This window comes from Bos taurus, chromosome 10 (assembly GCF_002263795.3).
Source record: "Bos taurus isolate L1 Dominette 01449 registration number 42190680 breed Hereford chromosome 10, ARS-UCD2.0, whole genome shotgun sequence".
In the NCBI taxonomy this organism is placed as follows: Eukaryota; Metazoa; Chordata; class Mammalia; order Artiodactyla; family Bovidae; genus Bos; species Bos taurus.
The window spans coordinates 75,572,742-75,597,143 of NC_037337.1; the positions used below are offsets into that span (position 1 = coordinate 75,572,742).

General features: G+C 40.9%; 1 protein-coding gene and 1 pseudogene across 1 annotated transcript; one reads left to right on the forward strand and one right to left on the reverse strand.

The window, feature by feature from the left end:
* Positions 1-4,311: 4,311 nt before the first annotated feature.
* Positions 4,312-9,574, reverse strand: GPHB5 (glycoprotein hormone subunit beta 5). The gene is made up of 2 exons (XM_015473288.3): positions 9,033-9,574; positions 4,312-5,610 (listed from the first exon to the last, which is right to left on the reverse strand). The coding sequence occupies exons 1-2, from the start codon at positions 9,234-9,236 to the stop codon at positions 5,422-5,424; spliced, it is 393 nt and encodes a 130-aa protein (XP_015328774.1). The 5' UTR covers positions 9,237-9,574; the 3' UTR covers positions 4,312-5,421.
* An 869-nt stretch (positions 9,575-10,443) lies between these two features.
* Positions 10,444-17,371, forward strand: LOC783427 (dihydrofolate reductase-like; annotated as a pseudogene).
* The last annotated feature ends 7,031 nt before the right edge of the window (positions 17,372-24,402 follow it).

Genomic DNA, 24,402 nt, shown 5'->3' on the forward strand with positions numbered 1-24,402 from the left:
TTTAGATTTTTCCAAAGAATCCTTTTAAAGTTACTTCTTCATAAGTTGCTTTAACACGTTGGAGAAAACCAAAAAGGTACATATTATTTTTAAGAAAATGTCTCCTGAATGAAAAAGATAATCAGTCCTCTTGGAAAAGTTGATGAAATGCAATTTATTTTTTATCAATGCCACATTATTTTTGATTAGATGTACAGTTTATTTACTATCTCAGAAATGTTTTTATTATATTAAAAACCTAATTAATTTGAAGAGTTGAGTCACTACAGCAGAATTTGGTGCTTTTGTGGTGGCTCATTCATTTCCTGATCAGGGGAAGAAGGAAAACGTGAATTCAATCAGCACAACTAATAAGCCCAGAAGTAGAATGTGTGTATTTACATTCTCCATTGAAAAACACTCTTATGGGGGGGAAAAATCTAGGAAATTCCCCCTCTCCTTACCTTTTGTTAGTTGCAAAATAAGCATGTCTCCAAGAGTAAGGAGTTGCTGGGAGTCAGTTTTGTCTAGAGCCCCTCCCCCACCAATAGGCATGGACCACCATCTCTGCACCATTCACGCTGCCTGGGAGATCAGCCGAGGGCATACCACCTTCACCTCTACAGCAGTCTGTTTGAATTTCCCTTTGAGGCTCTGCTCCTTTTCTCTTTCAATCCCTCCTGTTATAAACTTTGGTTTGAGTTATAGCAAAGCACTATCTTGCTAGAGGTTAATAAAGGAAACTAGAGAAAAACTACAGTCTCCATAAAACAACCCAAGCTTGCACTGAGCTACCTCCAGGACAGGCAGCAGACATGCTAATCAATGGTGAGAGAGAGTCTGACATCAATAAATTCAAAGACTTCTCCAGGCAAGAACAACTCAGAAGGAACATTCCAAAAAGCCCATCGTGCTCCAATGGAAAGAATTTGGTTCTGGGTCAGAGAAACCTGGCATGTGCTGCCAATCAGCTGTCTGAGCTTGGGGAGGTTACTTGACCTCTCTGAGCTTTGGTTTCATCATCTGTAAAATGGTGATGGCATTAACAATGCTTCGGCAGTAACAATGCCTATGAGCACAGTTGACACAAGATTACAAAGAATTAATATAAAGGGTCCTGTCCCACTGTATAGCGTGTGGAACTCTGCTCAATGTTATGTGGAAGGCTAAATGGAAGAGGAGTTTGGAGGAGAATAGATACATGTGTATGCATGGCTAAGTTCCTTCACTGTTCATCTGAAACTATTACATTGTTTCCTTATCAGCTATATCCCAATAAAAATTAAAAGTTCAAATATATATATAAAGGGTCCTGTTTATAATAAGAAATCCATAAATGGTAGCAATATTTATATCTGCACTTCCAAACATAATGTTTTGCACAAAATTAGAATTCATAAATACTGTGGAAGCAAAGGAGGGAGAAAAAGAGAATGACAAAGAGGCACACAGGAAAAGGGAAGAGGAGATTTGAAAAAAAAATTAAGTTTACCACAGACAGACATTTTCCTCCTTTTCATTAATAACATTTCTGATTATAATAAATATTTACCACAGAAGCTATTGGAACACCACGGACTAGGAACACGGTGGACTCCTCTCCAGCACCGCAGATCCTGCAGATCAGAACCCTCCTCCTGTTATGGCAACCACGTCCACCTCGCCTCTGGCAGCTACATGTCACCACCAGGTCTCTGCTGTTCCAGACCCCTCTCACCTCTGCTGAGACCAGGAAGCCCAGTTTCTCCTGCCCATCAACCCTGATCTACAAAGACAGCCACTATTGAGCTTTTCTGTGTCTCAGAAGCCCCTCACTAGTGCCTTCCTCATCGCCTTAATGAAGGGACGTTCCTCTGAACTCTCCAGGTGAACATATCAGGGCCCCTCTCTGAGGCTTTAGTCCTCAAATACTCTGCCAGGACAGTCTGGCATCTTCTCTTCATTCATGTATGCCACCATTTCCCACAAGATTTAGGGAGCCAGCCCAAACACACACTGGAATGAAATCCAGATGCCCTTGTGAGGATGCTAGTCCTGAGTCATGGGAGAATGCCCAAGAAGCTCTTCTTGAAGTGAGAAAGTGTTAGTCACTCAGTTGTGTCCAAATCTTTGTGACCCCATGGACTTTAGCCCACCAGGCTCTTCTGTCCATGGAATTCCCCCAGCAGGAGCACTGGAGTGGGCAGTCATTCCCTTCTCCAGGGGATCTTCCTGACCCAAGGATTGAACCCAGGTCTCCTGCATTGCAGGTGGACTATTTACCACTGAGTCACCAGGGATATATACAGGTTTATATTCTGCCACCCTCTCCTTCATCCCATCTCACATTCTCAAGATCCATTCCCAAGCACATTTCCCTGATCCCTGTCTGCTTTAGTCAAGTCCCGAGGTTCCTTCAATGGAAAATCTCATTCCTCCCACCAGAAGGAATGTCCTTCCCCAGCTGGATCACCCTGAGTCTTGACCCTAATCAGCCACGTAGAATAAATGAGGGGTTGTGGGTGGTGTGTAAAGCAGCCTCCTTGGACGGGGCCTCAGCCTGGTCTCCGAGCACCAGGAGGTTGGCCTCCTCTAGGAAGAAGGAACAGCCTTTTTGGTGAGGGAACCTCAAGCTCACCCAGGGGTGGTCCCCACTGCAGTCTCTGTGACCCACTACTTCCCTGTGAGGAACTTAAGGACAGGAGATTGCCAGGGTGAGAGACTCAGCCTTTCTGATGATTCAACTCATCAGTTCAACTTATCCGATTAGGCCTGAGGCCTGGTTTTCAGCACTTTCTGCCCTCCACCTTCAGGAGAAGAGAATCTCCTCAAATGTGTCTTTCATGCCAAGCCCCAAGTACTTTGATTGCACTTAACGACCAATCAGTCCCTACAGTCCTGATGATTACCATGCTTCCCACATCTCTCAGATGTTGTCGATGTTGTATTAACCCATACATACCTTTCCACACGCACCCCATCCCAATTCATCACAGCAGAGTCTAGTAATCGTGTTGCTATAGCACCTCCTATGGCTCTCGAGGCCAGTATTACTACCTATGGCATTCTGGCTAAGTTTCCCAAAGATACCTCTGGGGATTTTATCCATTGGCCCCCTTAGGTTCACTCCCCACCTTTCTCCAACCTGCTTATTGGGTGGCCAACATTTATGACCTGAACCAATGGGCTCCCCAATTCTCTGCCTTCCCATTTGCAGGTCAGGGCACAGGAGCAGAGTGAGGTTGGAGTATTTGCTAACCACCTTCCTCCCTCCCAGGCCTCATACTGGTAGCGGCCACATCCTCCTATGAAAAACCACAACCCCTGTCAAAGAATTCCTCTCCTACAGTTCTCTTTGAGATCTGAAAATCACTTTCTCCTGGTCATTCAGCCTACGCTGCCCACAGCTTCACACAAGTGTTTGAGAGTGTCTCACCACCCCCTAGTTGGTTTCCTTAATTCTGTCTTCATGTTTGTAAACAGCCTCTTCGTTTAATTATACTCAACATCCCACTGCAGTATATTATTTGTTTCCCACCAGGACCCTTACAGATGTTGCATGCTCAGTCATGTCCAACTCTCTGCCACCCCATGGAGTGTAGTCCACCAGGCTCCTCTGTCCATGGGATTTTCCAGGCAAGAAAGGGTTGCCATTTCCTTCTCCAGGGGATCTTCCCGACCCAGGGATTGAACCCAAGTATCTTGCATCTCCTGCACTGGCAAATGGATTCTTTACCACTGTGCCACCTGCTACAGTCACTTTTTCTCAAATTCTGGCAAGCCCTTACTGCTTCCGCTTTTTTCCCCTAAGTTTGTTTTAGAAGCAACTCTTTCTCCCAGAAACTCCTGATGGAAGTTCTGAGGGATTGGTTGAAAACACCTGAGTGGAGCCATCCAGTCTTATCCCTAATCCTCTTCCTCCACCCCAGTGGCAACGGCAGGCACTCACATACTTTTCACCTTAGAGTGACCCTCTTATCTACCAACAGATCTGAAGGCTGGGTGGATTTTGCTCATGCCCTTTGTTCTGGGATGTCCATCTCAGCATCCCAATCCTAGATCATCAATCCTAACATTTGCTTTCCTGTTTTCATGGAGACTCATTGATTCCTCATTCAAGGAGGGCCCCTGGTTCTAGTGATGAAATGCCAGGGATGAGAATACAGATTGAGCCACCTTTGGGACTCATGGTACCCTGTCATCTGTCTGTATTCCTTACTGAATATGACATCCTAAATGTGCAAATAAAAATAACCTTGCAATTCATTTTAAGTGTGATTGTTGTTATAATTCCAAGTGTATTAAAGACAAAAGAGACTTTTGAAAGTTTTCATGAATTCAAAAGACAGAGGAAATGCTTTATTGTCATTAACATAGATTTTCCTGGTGCAATGTGAAAAAAGAACGAGGTTAATTTCAACCCCCAAAATGTCAGAACTAAAGACACCTGCATAACATTAGAGTGTTTTTTTAAAAAAAAAAAAGTCACAGAGAATCAGCTGCTGTAAGATTTTAGAGAGGGAAAGAGCTAGACAATCACAGACTTTTTCCTCTGAGTCAGCAGTGCAGTTTTACCCCTACAAACACAGAACACTTTTGAGTTTAAAAAACTACAATTTAAAATATGCTCAGTGGTAAAGAATATTTGTGACTTGGATAATCTGGGACATATCTTTGGGGGAGAATCATTTGAGTCTAAATGCATAAGTTTAATTTCATAAATTTTTAAGATCAAGTGATAGCTCTGATTACATATTTTTTCTGAGTTGTTTGTTTGTTTTTAATCACAAAGTAGTCTCTTTATCAAGGATCTAAAAGGGACTTCAGGAATTTTTCTTGGGAAAAGAATCCCCTAAATCCAGACACCTTTCAATTTGAGCTACTGTTGCCCTCCCTTTTTTAATCTGAGCAGTCTCTATATCTTGTGTTGGTAATCCCTCAGTTAAAAGGAAAAGTAAGTTCTAAGGGAGCCTGCAATTGGATTTTCTTGGAGGGCATGAGGACTAAAGCGTTGGTTTTTATTAATTCTTGGCACTTTGATCATAAATCTAGTTGGAGACCAGTCATTAAATAAGACATGAGAATTTAAAGGCTTTTCTAGCCCCATTTCCTAATTATGCCCAAAGCATTTAAAATATTGGCTTACTATAAATCCATGTTGGAGGCAGGTTATGATATACAAGTTATGTTCTGAGACTCAAGGTGAAGAAAATTTAATTTGTAGTGGGTGAACCAGAGAAATTTTGTCAGGGAAGGCACAAATGCTGTTTTGCATTTTTAGCGTAAGTATGCTGCCTCAGCCTTGTGCCTGAGCTGGGCAGAAGGGAGATGTATAGCCTCCTGCATAGGTGGGGTCAAAATTAAACAGTCCTTGAATTCAGGGGGTGTAGCTGCTCATGCTGCCCATGCAGGTGTGTCCGTGAGCCTGGCGCCCTCCGGCTGTGTCTGCAGGTCACACCAGCTTCAGATGGTCTCACACTCCGTGGTGGCGGTAGAGCAGGCCCCGCAGTCACAGCGGACCGCCACAGGGTAGCTGTAGAAGGGGTCGACTCCAGGGGCACAGTTGGGCAGCTTGACCGTCACCTGTTTGGTCTCATTGTAGGTACAGACCCGATGATGGGCTTCGATGTAGGGGGGTTCCAAAATGGGCTTCTGTCCCCACAGGCAGAAAACAGAAAACCCGTTAGAACATACCGTCCTGTTTCGTTTTCTTGGTACCACTCATCACTATAAGAGATTAGCTTGTTATTCATTTCTTTACTTGTTAATTTCTTTACTTGTTTCCCTTCCAGTAGAAAGCAAATTCAACAACCACCTGTTGAATCAATAAAAGAAAACAGAGCAAGGCAGATTCCTTAGTGCCCTACGTGCATCTCAAACCCTGCAGTCAGACCTAGTAGGCTTGAATCCCTGATCTGCCACTTGTTGGAGACCTTGGAAAATCAGTTTCCTCATCTGTAAAACAAAATACCTACTTCCCAGCATAGCTGTGGAAATAAGGTAAGACGGTAGATGACCAGCACCAAGTCAGCGTTCAGTAAGTGTAGTCTATCGTACTTATCAGAGCAGTTACAAGAGTAAGAAAGTAATATAAAAATAATAACTAGCAAGCCTTCAGAGGACAGCACTTTCATTTGTCCCAGGCAAGTGAAATATGTTTAATGGAGGTCCAGGATGCAGATCTTACATGCATGTCATGGGAATATGGCTTTGCCTTCATTGAGGACCATGTAGAAGAGTTAAATTCAATATCAACTTCTTCCTACTATTTCTCAGATAATGTTTTATCCTTTCTCAGTTTGCTTCATGTCCTCTTATCTTCAGTAATCTGGAATCCCAGGCAACATTGCCAAATAAAATACAGGATACCCAGTAAAATCTGAATTTCAAATAAACAGCAATTTTTAGTATAAGTATGTCCCAAATATTGCATGGGATAGACTTATACCAAAATGAAAAAAAAAAAAAGGTTGTTTATGTGACATTCAAATGTAACTGGCATCCTGGCTTGATTGGTTTGGTTATTTGCTAACTCTAGCTACCCTAAACCTAGGCCAGAACAAAGGCTAATTTCATCAATAGTTCCACCTTCAAAGTAAATCCAGCCACTGTGTCATCATGAATATCCTTATTTTCAGACATGCTCCCCAGTTAAGTTACCAAAAATAAGTGCTTTATCAATCAGAAACTTTCAGATTGTGGGGAAAATAAACCTCATTCTTTTATCTACTTTCTAGACATAGCCTCCATTTTCATACCACAATAAAGGCATACATAAAAGCTGACTGACATTAAGGAGAGTCCTGCTCTTTAATAGTCTCATTTCTCCAGTGAGAGCATAGTCCCTGACCTTCTGTGGGTGACCGCTACCCAGTTAAAGCCATTTGTTGATTTATAAAGGGAAAAGAAGATGCGTTCAATTAAAGGGAAATTGTAGTTTGAGATTTTAGCCCAGAAAGAGCTCCAAATAGCCTCGATAAGGCTGTGAGCAGGGGAAGGCACTGCCAGGCCACGCCCTGAACACAAGGAAGTTTCTCACATAACTTTTATGTCATGTGACAGCCACAGTATCTGCAACAACTGAATTTTCATTTGTTATTATGTCTCAAGCCCCCAAATGATGGGGAAATGAAGCTAACTTGGTGGAGTTGTTTCATTTAAGTTACAGGTTTCATTACCATAATCCAATTCCAATCATAGGGCCATAATTTTATCCAAATGATAACAGGTTGCTCTCTGAGTCCCTGAATAGAAGGATATTTTTCCTAATAGCAGTGTCCTTTCATAGTGCTCATGGGCTTCTAGTTTAGTGTTCATCACTCAATTGTGTCCAATTCTTTATGACCCCATGGACTGTAGCCCACCAGACTCCTTTGTCCATGGAATTCTCCAGGCAAGAATATTGGAGTCAGTAGCCATTCTGTTCTCCAGGGGATCTTCCCAACACAGGGCTGGAACCCAGGTCTCCTGCATTACAGGTAGATTCTTCCATCTGAGCCACCAGGCTTCTAAATGGGCTCAATTAGATGAGAAGATTTTTAACTCCAGGAAGGGATTCATCCCTTTTAATTCAACATTTATTGAATGCCTTGCTTATACACGTCTTTTGACAAGAGCCATGAAAAGCACAAGAATGAACCTCTCCACTCAAAAAACTTAAAACCTAATGTGTGGTGGAGAAGGAAATAAGACAAAAAAGGTAGATGATGGTCATGGGCTGACCAAAGAGTCAGAAAAGGCTTAGAGGAGTTGGTTCTGGAGACAGGCACCAAGGAATAAATGTGAGCAGGAATATGAGAAAAGGACCAAAAGTAAGATTTCATGAGGAATACTGACTAAAACCTTTAAAATCTAGTCTCTCAGGCAGAGCTAATAATATGCACAGTGCCTGGGAAAATAGGCAGATGGCATATTGCTGAGGACCTTAAAAGGTAGTTACTGAATTTGCAGCAGTGGGTGCTCATTAAAGGTTTTTGGAGCCAGGGTGACAAAATCAGAGCTAGTACTTCATTAGGAACCAATTCAGGCCCTAGTGGGCAGAGGCAGCAGTCACTGTATGGTGTGATCCTACGGGGTACTGAAAGGCGCTCTATCTCCTCACCCCTCAAACATCTCCTCTCAACCTTAAAGCATTCTAACTTTGATTGAGATTTTTATCCCATTTTAAATGTACAGTCTCTTAAAAAGCTGCATATAATTGTATATGAAGAACCTTAATAGATCTGTCAATGATGATCCCTGAGGGACCCAGGAATGACTCTAGGGGAACAGAAGAGAGCAGGGCTGAAGGTAAGGCACTGAAGGAGGGGCTGAGGACACGTCCTCACCTGCTGCTTAGCTTAGGGCCTTACTTGGTAACTGGCTGGCATTTTAAAGGGGGAGGAACACAGGAAAGAGTTTGGGTTATAAGCGTGAACCAAGAGTTTATTCTGAACTTTCCAGTGACTCCTTGCATGACTCTGCAGTCAGCTACCAATTGAATTCTTGCATGTCATCTGTAAAATGGGCAGAAAAACAGCACATCTTGGCCTCCCAGAGATGATTCCCAAATAGACAGACGCATGTCAATCAAATTATTAATTTTATCAATGCTTCGTTAGAAGGGCAATATCATATTTCTTTCAGATTACTTTTGGAAGATTCCAAGTAGTTGTTTTTTGTTTGTTTAACCCATAACAAAGTATAGATATCCCAGCTCTATCTCATTTCATTAAGAACTTTAATACTTTGGCTTCCCTCATGGTGCAGTGGTTAAGAATCTGCCTTGCAATGCATGGGACACAGGTTTTATCTCAGGTCTGGAAAGATCCCACATGCTTCAGGGCAACTGAGCCCTGAAGTGCCACAGCTACTAAGCATACACCGTAGGGCCCCTCATCCTCAACAAGAGAAGCCCCCGCACCACAACTAGAGTGGTCCCCTCTCTCCACAAGCAGGGAGAGCCCGCATACAGCAATGAAGACTCAGCACAACCAAAAATAAAAATAAAGAAATAATTTTTTTTTAAGTGAGTACTTTAGAATCAGTCCAAGCGACATGAAGGCATTGCCACCAAAGCCTCTTTTGGGACTCACCTCCCAGGTTTCACAGCGGCCCCAGCAGGCATCCGTGGTGATCCGAAGGCCCCTGCAGCCCGGCTTCTTGGCCAGAAAAGTAAACTCCCTCACTGCACAGCCCACAAATGTGCGCAGGTTCTCACTGGAGGTGCTGATGACACAGCCACAGCCAGCCAGGAGCAGGAGGGTCATGGGGCCAAGAAAAAGGTACACCAGCCTCATGCTGTTCCTCCGAGAGGGAAAGGAAGGAGAATTTATTAATAGATCTAGCTACCTCTATCAATGCAATGGACATGAACTTGGGCAAACTTCAGGAGATGGTGAGGGACAGGGAGCCCTGGTGTGCTGCAGTCCATGGGTCTCGAATAGTCGGACACGACCAGGCAACTGAACAATAACAACAACCTCCATGGATAATGTGTTGGTCACTATCAAAGGGACATTGCCCTTAGAATTTCAGGTCACTAAACACCCAACCCTCCAAGGGTATCCTAAGGCTTTTCCTTATGGTATCCCAACTGCTGGATTTGTGCATTAAAGAAGTTTGTTCCAATAACCTCTTCAGAATGAATACAGAATATGACTAACACCGAAAGTAATGCATATCCTAACATGATACATGAACACACACGAATTATTTTTATTCAGATCCAAGGTATTCGGTATCATGCTACATGCTTCACTCGAAATTATATTTCCAGTGTCATGGATGAGAAATGGAGAGAGGTAGACAAATAATAATGGCATGCCCCATATGTATTGTTACTAACCCAACCCAGCACAAAACCATAAAACTTGGATATGCAGAACAGCCCTCACATCCGACTTGGTGGCCATTGATAAAAATGTGTCCTAGTTGCTACAAATTCCCTTTGATCTAAGCCTCCACTGTAATAGGCATCTTGTGACTAAATTTAAATCTGAATGATGGAAAGCATCAGGGGTGTTTAAAACACAACCCCACTCAAATACCAATCCACTATCTATCCTCTCTGTTATTGTTGTTCAGTGACTCAATCGGCGACCCCGTTGACTGCAGTATGCCAGGCTTCCCTGTCTTTCACTATCCACCTGAGTTTGCTCAAACTCATGTCCACTGAGTTGATGATGCCATCCAACCATCTCATCCTCTGTTGCCCCCTTCTCCTCCTGCCCTCAACCTTTCCCAGCATCGGGGTCTTTCCTGGGTCTTGATCATTTCCTGTGCTTTTTCAGGAGCCAGAATCACTTCTTTCATGGTTGGCCCACCAGACAGACATACCTGAATGCTGAAACGAGGGTGGACTCTCCACTTGAAGAACACCCTCAATTCATTATGATTTAGACTGCAGAGTTATTTATTCCCAAACTTATCTCCCAGTTCCTACTTCTGACCTGTCACCTTAGCAAGGCTCTCTGGACTTACCCTCAGGCAGAATGAAGTTCCTGTATGGAGAAGCACTTACCTGATCTTACTGGAGCTGACTCGCCTGTAAAGCTGAAACTTGTACTCAAGATTTTGGAAAGTCGCAGTGAGTGGTACAAGTTTGCTCTGGGTAAATGCCTCTACCCTCTGTGACTGGGCTGCTTGATTGCTCAAATATATAGGAAAGGTCTTGTCAATCAAAATGAAAAGGGAGGCAGAGCCTTACAGGAACCACTAAACACATCAAAGCCTTGGAATATAAAGCCGTTCTCTATTTTCCAAAAGTGATTAACTTAAAGGGTGTTGTTTTGTTTCTTAACATCGCCTATTGAAAAAGAAAGTTACCTTGGTGGGTGACATAATCCTGGGGAAACAGTCAAAGGTAGTTCACCTGGCTCTGGAAGACCAAGTGCACTGGGGCAAGATGGATTAGATTTTCCTTTGCAGTAATCACAACTTTCCTTCTCAATAGGAGGCAGTCACCAGCTGCTCACAGCACTCTTTCCTTTAACTCATAACACATTTCAATGCATTGAAAGATAAAAAAACAATAATTCTTCCTGGGAAGAACATGGGATCACTAACTGAAAGGATGGAAATCATGGTAAGAAACATTTGAATGTCTTAAGATGCATTAAGTATTAGAGCATATTAATAACACCTTAAAATGAATCACACAGGAAACAAATATTAAGGTATTCAACACGATTATCTTCCAGCAAGGGACTTAAAATGACTTTTTATTTTTTCCATGTAGTTTTCAGCATCTTTCACATTTCCTACTTGGGCAGGCTTCTCTCATAGAAAGTTGGTTAGTACTGATACTTTAAAAATTAAAATAAACCAATAATTATCCATTTGTGCTGCATGTAAGGATATTCAATGCTGTTGTAATAGAACTGCTTCATTTGATTTCTGGTTCTTAAAGTTTAAACTAAGAATGAAATAGCATTCTTTATGAGTATGAGACACAGTTTATACTCCAATCTGCAATTGTAGCATGTAAATGGATTAAAAATCTCATTGTTCATGGCATTATTGTGGGTGCGCTAAAAAAATTAATGAAGCAGACATCTTTCTAGCCTTTAGGAGTTTATATATCTTAGCTAATAATGACATATTTCAAGACATTTAAGGTGCACATTAAATAAATATGATTCCAAATAAAGTTGAAACATTTCTATTTTCAACAAAGAAAGGTGTTCTTTAAATAGACTTGCTACTCATTAAGGGTTTGATTTTTTTTCAAAATATATAACAACTCTTAGTGAATCCATCACTATATCATCAATATGCCTATCTCTAGAGTCAGATTATCATATGTATTTTATAGAAATCGAACTAGGCTTGAACAAAGGACTTTCTTCAGCCCTTCAGACTGAGAAGCATAAGCAGATCTGGGGTACTATAGGGACACACTGCTGACCTGACGTGACTGTCCTAACTCGCTGAGCCAATGGGTGGTGAGCTGCCATCCTGACCTGAGACTGTTCAGTCCTTTTGGAGGAGACCTGAAACATACATACCTGGGTCTGCGATGTCACAAGATGAGGAAAGACAACCAAGAGAGGCCACGAAGTGCCTTTCTTCTCCAGCTGGGCTGTGGCGTTCTGCCTGCTCCCCATCAGCAGTGACCTTATAAGAATGACCACTTATAGTCACTGAGTGCTCTTGCATATGTTACCTCTAAATCTTATATCAGTTATGTAAATCAAACTATATTGTCTTCTTTTTCCATTGGGATAAATGGAGGCTCCGTCATTTTGTAATCTCCCGGTCTCCAAAGCCTTCGGAAACACTGAGATGGCAAATCAGTTTGTTTCATCCCTGTAATCAACTGCAGTCAATCGAAGGTACCACCCGGAACACTCTGTTAAGAAAGGCCTCAGGCTTCCCTGGTGGTCCAGTGGATAAGAATTTGCCTTGCAATGCAAGGGACACCAGTTTGATCCTTGCCCTGGGAGGATCCCACATGCCACTGGGCCACTAAGCCCGTGTGCCACAACTACCGAGCTTGCACTCCAGAGCCCACGAGCTGCAACTTCTGAGCCCACACGCTGCAATTACTGAAGCTTGCTGTGCTCCACAACAAGAGAAGCTGCAGCAATGAGAAGCCTACCCGCTGCAACCAGAGAAAGCCCACCTGCAGCAACGAAGACCCACCATCACCAAAAAATAAACTAAATAAATAAATAAGAAAAGAAAGGCCTCTGAATCCATTCCTAGTACAGAAAGCTGTGGCCCACCAACTTCATCATGAGTGTAGGAAAAGGGGATGGCATATGGCTGCCACTTTTTTGCCATCCATGCACTGTGCCATGCCACCTGCCTCTCTAGAGGCAGTGAGAGGGTTGCTGTGTGATTTCAAGGGTTACTTAAGGCCCTGATACCCACAAAACATCTCAGAATCTGTATCTGCAGGCTTCCCTTCCATTTTCATTGACGTTCCCACCTTTAAAGTCATTCTTTTGATACAGCAAAGATGTGGGCAATGTCTCCAAGCACAGATCCAAGAGAATCTTCTCTCATCTTGTCACATTATCTTCACTTCATTCATTGTTACCTTGGAGGATGAGTCACAAGATGTAGGTTTCCTGGGGGTAAGGAGCAGGGAACAGGGGGGTAGGAGAGCAGTCATCTTGAGGTCTAGGGGAGCATGACAACAGAGGAGGGAGGAGCTGAGTGTCAGCATCTTGAAGGGTTGAGGCCTGGTCCAGAGTGGGCAGTCCCGGACAAGGGAGGACCAGCAGTGTACAGTCTGTGCAGGAGATGGAAACACTGCAAGAGCCTGGTAACTCTCTTCCCTGGTTCAGCCAAGCTGATTCTCAGTGGCACCACTTCTTTTGTGACTGCCTTGGGCAGGTCACTTCTCTCAGCCTCAGCTTCCTCATCTGCAACATGAATAGGTCAGACCTGATGACTTATGAGGCACTTTCTAGCACCAGAACTTAAAGATTTGCAAATTATTTATGAATATAACAAGCTGAGGGCAAGTCAGGTAGAGAATCTGAAGGTTCATATTATAATAAAGACATCTAGGTTTGTGTTCATCTGACTCTGATACTTGCCAGCTTGTGATCTTGGAAAAATCTCATAGCCCACTGAATCTCAGTTTTCCACAAAACTGAAAATGCCTTTTTCAAAGGGTTTATGTAAGCATTCTACAAAATAATGTCTAGAAATTGTTTATCTCAGTGCTTGACACCTCATAAGCGGGAAATAAATGTTTTACTCTTTTTTTCACATTGTCATTGTGTGTACCCCTAAGAAAAAAGAAGCTGCCAATAAAAAATGATGTCTGTTCATTATTAGGCATATCCTGATTTCAAAGGTATCAAATGTGGAAAAAATGCAAGTCTGAAAATAGAGGAAGCAAAGTCTTTGGGGGCTAGAAGACCTTCTCAGCATCCTAAAACCAGGAGACTTAGGTGGGTACCAACTGTGATTTCCCACAGCCTATAGTGCTGTGATCTGACGTTAAAGTTAACACTTTTTAAGTAGGAAAAGGGCTTCCCAGTTGGCACTACTGGTAAAGTATCCACCTGCCAATGTAGGAGACGCAAGAGATGTGGGTTCAATCCGTGGGTCGGGAAGATCCCCTGGAGTAGGAAATGGCACCCCACTCCAGTATTCTTGCTGGGAAAATTCTATGGCCAGAGGAGCCTGGCGGGCCATAGTCCATGGGGTCACAAAGAATTGGACACGACTGAGTGACTGAGCAAGCAGGAAAAAAGTCTGACATATTAGATTTAATTTATAAGATTCAAATCTCATACTTCATGTGTACCACAGTAACAAGTTTTAATGTATTAAGAAATCTTCATGAATACTCTGAAACAATTTCAGTTCTGACCAAGAATAGAGCCAAAGTAACTAAGCCAAGCAGTGCATACGGCATCCCCACAGGTAACTCAGTGAGAGCCCCCAGGAACTCAGCTGTCTGCTTCATCGATTACAATGATCTGTTAAGAGTTGAGAAAAGACATGCAAGCTCTGATACGTTTCTCCTCATTGTCCTCTCAGAATACACAGTGCTGTGTCCAAGGGCCAAATTAATTAGCATGATGCCTCCTGAGGATGGGTAAAAAAAAGCCACAAATGAAGCTATGTGTTTCAAGGAAGTGATAGAATTCACAATTTTCTAAAAACAGATACAAGCAAGGTCAGCCTTGGACTTTTCAAAGTTTGATGCTGCTTTTAATATCCCTTATTTAGATGGAGAAGAAGATCTTGGATTACAAATGTAGATGAATGGCAAAGTCTTGAAGAAATGAGTCTTATTGAAAAGTCATTTCTTCCTTTCAAAGCACTGGGTATTTGTGGGACTCTTCGTTTCATTGATTTAGAGAGATAACATTTGCCCTAGATGATGGCGCAGTTGCCATGGCAACTATTTTTTTTTAACGAGACTAAAAATAATGAAGCCTGTGTGTGATTTACTAGGACAAGTCAAGCCTTTCTCCACAACTGTCTGAAAGAAGTATCTGTCAGTTGTCACAGATTTATTTCAGATTAAGGGGCACATGGTTTAGGCGCTGAAGCGGAATGTTTTTATTTCCGCCTGACTCTTCCACTTTTGAATGTCATAGCTTTGCAGGGCACGGCAGACACATGCCTAATAGAAAGGAACAGAGAGGAGCTTAATGAGTCACAAAGAAGCATTCTTTATTTCAAGTGTATCCTGTATTCTCATTGGAATGAGTCCACAAAGCGGCTGGGTCCCCAAATCCTTCATTTGTGATTCCCTAGGCCGTCGCACAGGGCCAAGGTTGTTGTCAGTTAAGTTTCGAAGCAACAGCACCTCATTTGTTAGCTATTTGGCTTTGTTCCAGAAAAAGGTTCCTAGGATCACAGCCCCAGAGTACGGGCATATGTCTGTGTGCACCCATGCTCGTGCCTGAGTGATGGAGCAGGGTGATGGGAGAGTGAAGACGTGGAGAGCTGGTCTACTCTCCAGAGTTCTCGTTACATAACTTTACACATATTTATCAAGCAACTACTATGTGCCAGGCACTGTCCAGCACTGGAGTCACTGGGTTCATTTAAAAATAAAAAGATGATGTTGGGAAAGTGGAATAGCTAACAGCTAAGAGTGGTAGATTTCCTTCTTCCTTCCCTTTCTTTACTTTATCCCTTCTTTCCTTCTTTCTGTCCTTCCATATTTTATTGACTGTTACCATGTGTCAAACACATGCTAAGTAAATGTGATGCAAATATGAACAGAGCTAAGAACCTGCCCCAAAGAGTCAAAACCTAGCAAGGGCAATAAATAAACCAACAGATATATGATCCAGAAGTTGTACTTTAGGGCATTTATCCCAGAGTCATGGACATTTATATTCACAAAAAAAAAACCTTTCATACATGTTCATGGCAGCTTAATCTATAATAGCCCCAAACTGGAAACAGCTCAGGTTTCCTTCACTAGGTGAATAGTTAAACAAATTATGGTCTATCCATGTCATGGAATCATATCTCAATAAAAGGGAACAAACACACCACAATTCATGAATCTCTGGAGAATCATGCTGAGTGAAAAAAGCCAGTCCTAAAGAGATATTTATCATATGGTTCCATCTATATACCATTCCTGAAATGATAAGATTCTAGAGACAGAGAACAGACTGAGTTGCCAGTGGTCAAGGCTTCCCTGGTGGCTCAGATGGTAGAGAATCTGCTGGCAATGTGGGAGACTGAGGTTCAATTCCTGGATTGGGAAGATCCCCTGGAGAAGGGAATGAAAACCCTCTCTAGTATTCTTGCCTGGAGAATCCCATGGACAGAGGAGTTTGGCAGGCTACGGTCTATGGGGTTGCAAAGAGTCATACATTACTGAGCAACTGACAATTTCACTTTTCACTAAGGAGACTCAGAGATAGGAAGGAGATGGATGTGATTACAAAGGGCAAATGTAGGATTTTTTGTGATGGTGGAAATGTTCTTCTCTTCACTGTTGCTGCTAAGTTGCTGCTAAGTCGCTTCAGTCATGTCCAACTCTGTGCGACCCCATAGACGGCAGCCCACCAGGCTCCCCCGTCCCTGGGATTCTCCAGGCAAGAACACTGGAGTGGATTGCCATTTCCTTCTCCAATGCATGAAAGTGAAAAGTGAGGCCAAGCTTGCTGACTGTGCCGGGGTCGGGGTCCACGGCTAGCTAGAAAGTATTTCCTGCCCGCTGTCATAGTTCGTCTGCTAAACTGCATTGTCGCTGTGTCCCAGAACATGGGCATCGGCAAGAACGGGAACCTGGCCACCGCTCAGGAATGAATTCCAGTATTTCCAAAGAATGACTACAGTCTCTTCAGTAGAAGGTAAACAGAATGTGGTGATTATGCGTAGGAAGACCTGGTTCTCCATTCCAGAGAAGAATTGACCTTTAAAGGACAGAATTAATATAGTTCTCAGTAGAGAACTCAAGGAACCTCCAAAGGGAGCTCATTTTCTTGCCAAAAGTCTGGATGATGCCTTTGAACTTATTGAAGATCCAGAATTAAAAAATAAAGTAGACATGGTTTGGATACTGGGAGGCAGTTCTGTTTATAAGGAAGCCATGAACAAGCCAGGCCATGTTAGACTATTTGTGACAAGGATCAAGCAAGAATTTTGAAAGTGATGCGTTTTTCCCAGAAATTGATTTTGAAAAATATAAACTTCTTCCAGAATATCCGGGTGTTCCTTTGGATGTCCAGGAGGAAAAAGGCATTAAGTACAAATTTGAAGTATATGAAAAGAACAATTAATGTGAAAATGTTTTCTGATCTTTTTCAAGCCTTTCTCCCCCCACAAAAAAACTATATATGTTTTGTTGTAGAGACTTCTGTTCACTTTAGATTATCTCTAAGCAATGTACTTTTATTCCCTATTAACCTTTTTTATTAATTATTATTGGAGTATACTTGCTTTACAATGTTGTGTTAGTTTCTGCTGTAGAACAAAGTGAATAAGCTATACATATACATATATCCCCTGTTTTTTGGATTTCCTTACCTTAGATCACCACAGACCATTGAGTAGAGTTCTCTGTGTTATATAGTAGGTTCTCATGATTTATCTGTTTTTCACATAGTTGTATATTCCCCATTAATCTTAACTAGACTATATCAGATACCATTTGTAAAACATTTCTTGCTATAACTGTCTGAATTCCCATTAAGGGCCAGGAATAGGTTACCAGCACCACCTAGGGTAGAATATATCTATCAAGACAGCCCAAAGTAGGAGAGTCCCCTGGTGGCAAGAATTGAAACCAGAGCCTGTAGAGCTAGGGGGTAAGTTCAAAGGTCAGAAATGGACAATAAACAGAAAAACTAGCATTCAGTTATTAAATTAGATCAAAAGAGGGACTAAGAATTACTCCATATAGATCGCACTATTGAAAAAAATTCTGTTCACTCAGACCATTCTACAAGGATAGTGATAAACAGGTACAAGACTACCTTTTGATGGTTAAGAGAACATCTGAGACCTTTAAAAACTTTGTTTCTGACCTTCAGTGAGATTTCACAGGATGTTAAAATGATAGAACAAGAATTGGCTGCTCTTTACAAAAAAGGATAATCTAAAATCAAGCATAATGGCTAAAAATTTAAAAGGTAGTAAATTGAGAATGAATATTGCTAGAAACCAAAATCAGTAAGTTAGAAACAAAACCATGTTTTACCCATCTTATTAGCAAAGATTTAGATTACTAATATAAAAAAATAGCATTTTCCGAATTATAAATTGGTACAAGCTTTTTAGTGTGTAAGTTAGCAATATCAATTAAAATTCAAAATATTCTGGGTTTGGACCCAGAGCTTCCACTTCTAAAAATTATTCCTGAACAAAGAGATGGGTCCAAGAATATCTGTTGCAAAATTTTGTTTTAAACCTGGAAAGAACCCAAATGTTGATTAATAACAACTATTTAATATGTCTATAAAATGTAACATCTGCAGCAGTAAAAAAAAGGATGACTAAAAAATGCCAAAAACTGCTAAGAAGCAACTTATGTATCAACTCAAAATGTCTAATAAATGTTAATGTGTGGGGAAAGCATGCAGCAAAAAAAAAAAAAGAAAATGAAAAGTAACAGTGAAGTCGTGTCCGACTCTTCATGACCCCATGGTCTGCAGCCCACCAGGCTCCTCCGTCCATGGGATTTTCCAGGCAAGAGTACTGGAGTGGGGTGCCATTGCCTTCTCCTCTCTTCACTGTGGTGGTAAATAAATGAACAAAACATGTAATAAAATTGCACAGAACTAAATATCAATATACCCATATACACAAATATAAGTTGAGGCATGTGCTCAGTCATGTCCAATTCTTTGCAACTCCATGGACTGTATCCCACTAGGCTCCTCTGCCTGTGGAATTTTCCAGGCAATAATACTGGAGTGGGTTATCATTTCCTACTCCAGAGGATCTTGCCAATCCAGAGATCAAACCCTTGTCTCTTGCACCTCCTGCATTGGCAGGAGGGTTCTTTACCACTGCCACCACCTGGGAAATCTAAGTAAAACTGGGTAAATGTAAGCAAGATGGGTAATTATATCAATGTTAATAAGCAACTGAACTGAACTGAACTGAATACCCTGACAATATACTATTGTACTACAGTTTTAAGTATAAAAAACACTGAGGGAAACTGGATGAATGGGACACAGAATATCTCTGTATCATTTCTTACAATTGCAAATGAATCTACAAATATGTAAAAATTAAAAGTTTGATTAAAAAATAAATCAACATTTTATTTACGGGATGGGCAAATGGATACAGGTAGTCAAAAGTTACAAACTTCCAGTTATAAGATGAATAAATGAATCCTGTGGCTATAATGCTCATAATGATGACCTATAGTTAACAACACTATTGTATATTTGAAAGTTGGTGTGAGAGTAGAAGTTTGAAGTTCTAATCACAAGAAAAAAATTTTGTAACTATGTGTAATGATGGATGCTAACCTAATGTGGTAATCATTTCACAATACACATATATATCAGGCCATCATTACATAACACTAAAACAAATACAAGGCATATGTCAATTATATGTCCACTTTTTAATGAAAAAGTACTCTGCATCAAGAAAAAATAAAGAAGTTAATTTTAAGTATTACTGCTAGGAAATCAAAAGAACCAGAAGCTTAAAAAATACCATTTAAATGGGGTAAGCGCAGTGATAAAAATGGAGAAAGGATCCTGTGTGACCTTAGACTTCCTGTTGAGGTGACTCCAGTGAGTTGGGAGAGAATTCATTTCAGCAGAGGAAATCACACACTGACTCCACCACTGGAGTTAACAGCAGTCTCTTTTGACATGAAATTATATAGAGAAAAACCTAGAGATTTCACACAAAAACTTCTAGAACTGATAATCAAATTCAGAAAGGTAGCAGGCAGGATACAAGATGAACATACAGAAATCTATTGCATTTTCTTTACACTAACAATGAAATATCAAAAAGAGAATGTTTTTTTAAAGTACCTTTTAAAAACACATCAGAAATACTCTGAAGAGTTTGCTGAGAACTATGTAAGATTAATAAGGGAAACTGAAGATGAGTCAAAGAAACAGAAAGATATCCCATGCTCTTGGATTGAAAGAATTAATTTTGTTCAAGTGATCGTACGACCCAAAGCAATCTAAAGATTTAATGAAATCCCTATCAAATTACTCACGGCATTTTTCACAGAACTAGAAAACATAATTCTAATAGTTTATAGAACCAAAAAGACCCAGAACTGCCAAAGCAATCCTGAGGAAACAGAACAAAGCAGGAGACATAACTCTCCCAGACTTCAAATACTACAAAGCTACAGTAATCAAAACAGCATGGTATTGGCATAAAAACTGACATACGGATCAATGGAACAGAATAGAATCCAGAAATAAACCCACACACTTTCAGCCAATTAATCTGACAAAGGAGGCAAGAATATGCAATAGGAAAACGTCTCTTCAGCAAGTGATGTTGAGGAAGTTGGACAGCCACATATAAATCAATGAAGTTAGAATACTCCCTCACACCATACACAAAAATAAACTCAAAATGGCTTAAAGACATATATATATAAGCCATAACACCATAAAACTCCTAGAAGAGAACATAGGCAAAACATTCTCTAACATAAATCGTATCAATGTTTTCTTAGGTCAGTCTCCCAAGGCAATCAAAATAAAAGCAAAAATAAACAAAAGGGACCTAATCAAACTTATAACCTTTTCCACAGCAAAAGAAACTATAGACAAAATGAAAAAACCTACAAAATGGGAAAAAATGTTTGCAAACAATGTGACCAACAATTTCAAAAATAATAATTTCTAAAATATAAAAACAGCTCATACAACTCAACAACAACAACCCAATCGAAAAAATGGACAAAAGACCTAAATAGACATTTCTCCAAAGAACACATATAGCCAAGGGCACATGAAAAGATTCTCAACGTCACTAATAATTAGCGAAATGCAAATCAAAATTACCATGAGATATCACCTTACACTGATCAGAATGGCCATTATTTAAGTCTACAAATAACTACCAGAGAGGGCATAGAGAAAAGGAAACCTCTACACCGTTGGTAGGTGTGTAAGCTGGTACAGCCACTATGGAAAACAACATAGAGCTTCCTCAAAAAACTAGAGTTGCCATATGATCCAGCATCCCACTCCTGGGCAGATATTGGAACAAAACTATAATTCACAAAAATACATGGACCCCTATGTTCATAGATGCAGTATTCATAAAAGCCAAGAAACAGAAACAACCAAAGTGTCCATTAACAGATAAATGAATAGAAAATATAGTACGTATATTCAGTGGAATGTTACTCAGCCATAAAAAAGAATGAAATATTGCCATTTGCAGCAACATGGATTCAACTAGAGATTATCATACAAAGAAAGAGAAAGACAAATACCATGTATCACTTACATGTAGAACCTAAAATATGACACAAATGAAATTATCTGTGAAACAGAACAGACTCACAGATATAGAGAACAGATGTATGACTCCCGAGGGGGTGGGGGAAGAGATGGAGTGGGAATTTGGGGTCAGAAGATGCAAAGTAGTGAACATAGAAATGATAAACAACAAGGTCCCACTGTATAGCACAGGGAACCATGTTCAATATCCTGTGAAAAATCATAAAAGGATATCAAAAGGAATTCATGTATATGTATAACTGAATCACTTTGCTGTACATCAGAAATTAAGATATTGTAAATCAACTATATTTCAATAAAAACTTTTTAAAAGAGCAGACTTTTCATCTGTCTTGTTCACTGCAATTTATCCAAGGCCTAAAACACTACCTGGCTCACAGCTAATTATTGAAAACTATTCATTGGATGAATTACAAAGATGTGGAAGAGGATGTGGTGAGTTCAAGAAGCTACAAGGAGTCATCATGGTTGAGCAGAGTGCTCAGGAGGATAGACAGGAATGAGGATGGTAGCAGATCAGGCATTCTGAAAGGCTCAATCTTTTTTCCAACATAAAAGAGGAGTTTCAGAAAGAAACATTCTGTGCTTCAGAAAGATCCTGTGGGCATAGTGAGGAGATAGACTGGAAGAGAGACACCAGCTGGTGAGTGCTTTGCTATGTTAGAAGTCCTTTAAGGATAAGTCCTATGTCCAAAACAAAGGTGTTCAATAGCAGGAGAATTCAAGCCACATATGCAATTTTAAATTTCTAGTAGCCATATTAAGAAAACAAAAGGAAAAGGTAAAATTAATTATAATAATTAATTCCAGTGTGTTAAGTGCTAGAAATAAAATTGAACCAGATATTGTCATATAATTAACATGAAGAGCTTCTCTGGTGGCTCAGCTTGTAAAGAATCTGCCTGCAATGTGGGAGACCTGGGTTCAGTCCCTAGGTTGAGAAGATCCTCTGGAGAAGGGAAAGGCTATCCACTCCAGAATTCTGGCCTGAAGAATTCCATGGATTGTATAGTCCATGGAGTCGCAAAGAGTCGGAAATGACTGAGCAACTTTCACTTCAGGTCAAACACTATAAAACATTATTCATGAAATACTCCATACTCTTTTTACATCCTTTTCTTATGCTAAGTCTTTGGTCTAATCTGTATTGATATGCATAACTGACAGAACATTCAATTCAAAGCAGCCACGTTTCAAGTGCTGATGAATTACTTACACCATAATGAACGGCACAGGTCTAAAGCATAGATGGTGATACCCAGTGGCAAGAAAAAATTATCTGAACTCCTTCCAAACCCTTTTCATGTGGCATGACTATTAATTCTCACAACAGCAACAACAATCCTGTGAAGTATTATTATCTACCTTTATGATGAGGAAACTGAGGCCCAAAGAAGTTAAATTGACCGTGGCCTTCCAGCTAGTCAGTGATGGAGCTGGGATTCAAATTCAGCTCTGACCACCTTTTCCTATATCCGCCTGCTTTAGCCACCTTTTTAGGCTATTCCAGTGAGAAACCTGGGCCTACAGTGAGGGATAATTACATCAATTTTATGGCAACATCCGAGGCCTTGCCAGCTGAGCCCGTGCAGCTGATGCATGTGAAATTTCAAAGCTTAAAGCAGCAAGGAGTCCATTAAAGAGATGATTTTTTTTTTCAGAATTTATCAAAACACTTATTTATCTAGAACCCGATTTCTGATCTGCTGAGCCTAATTACTTGATTTGAGAGTCTCAGTCTTTAGAAATGCACTAATCTGCCTGACTGAATCACTGCTTCTTACCTTAACCTTGCTGAAGAGCTCACATCAAAATAAATTATGGGGAGAAATTTTTTCTAAGTAGAGATGGCCCTGACATTTAGTGAACAATCAAGTCCAGAGATGGGAAGCTAAAATTATCAAGGGAATAGAAGAATTTAATAATAAATAATGGGCTTTGAAAAAGCAAAATCACCAGTCTAAAAGATAAGCTGGACAGGCAAAGCCTGAGGAGAAGGAAAGTACAATATAAGATCTTGAGGCCATGGTGGCTATGGTAGAGTGAACAGCAGTATATCAAAGGCACACCTGAGACCCAATTCGCTCTGTAGCCGTGGGCCTGGGTCCTAGATGTCTCTTGGAACCAGGGACCCACCTTTGCAAAATGCTGACCAAGGATTAGAGAAGCAGTTTGAGATTTTTAAGAGCTGAATAAAGAGTCTCAAACCCATGATTCTGAGTTAACAAGCCATGGATATAAAGCAAACTAATGCCCCAAATATGAAGCTGAAGCAGCCTGAATATTAAGTGTATTCCCTTCTCCAGGGAATCTTCCCAACCCAGGGATCGCACTTGGGTCTCCTGCACTGCAGGTGGATTCTTTACTGTCTGAGCCATCAGGGAAGCTCAAATTATTAAGTACATTAACATCTAATACCATTTGTTGATTTCCTTACTATCTACATGATCTCTCTATTTGATGTCACATGCATGAGTGCGTTCTAAGTCACTTTAGCTATGTCCAACTCTTTGTGACCCTATGAACCAGAGCCCCCCAGGTTCCTCTGTCCATGGGATTCTCCAGGCAAGAATACTGGAGTGGGTTGCCATGACCTCCTCCAAGGGATCTTCACAACCCAGGGATGGAACCCATATCTCTTATGTCTCCTGCATTGGCAGGTGGATTCTTTACCACTGGCACCACTTGGGAAGCCCATTTGATGTCACAGAAACATCCTAACTTCATTATGTTTCAAACAAAGTTCTTTATCTTTCTCCGTAGGGTCTTTCCCACCCACTTCGTCTGTCATTTCCCATCTCTGAAATGAAACCTTTGAGATTCATTCTAAGTACCTCCCAATCCCACCCCCTGCACCCCTACCCCCCAACATGTGCAGTTCTATCAGTTTTATCTCCTAAATACCCTGTGACTCAGTTTCCTAATTCAAAACCCCTGAAGACCCTTCTTACTAATGCCTCTGACTTTCTGTTCACTGTACCTGGGAAGATCTTTTCTAAATGTCAGTCTAAATACGACTTGTTCATTCTGGTTTAAACTCATCACTGCTTCT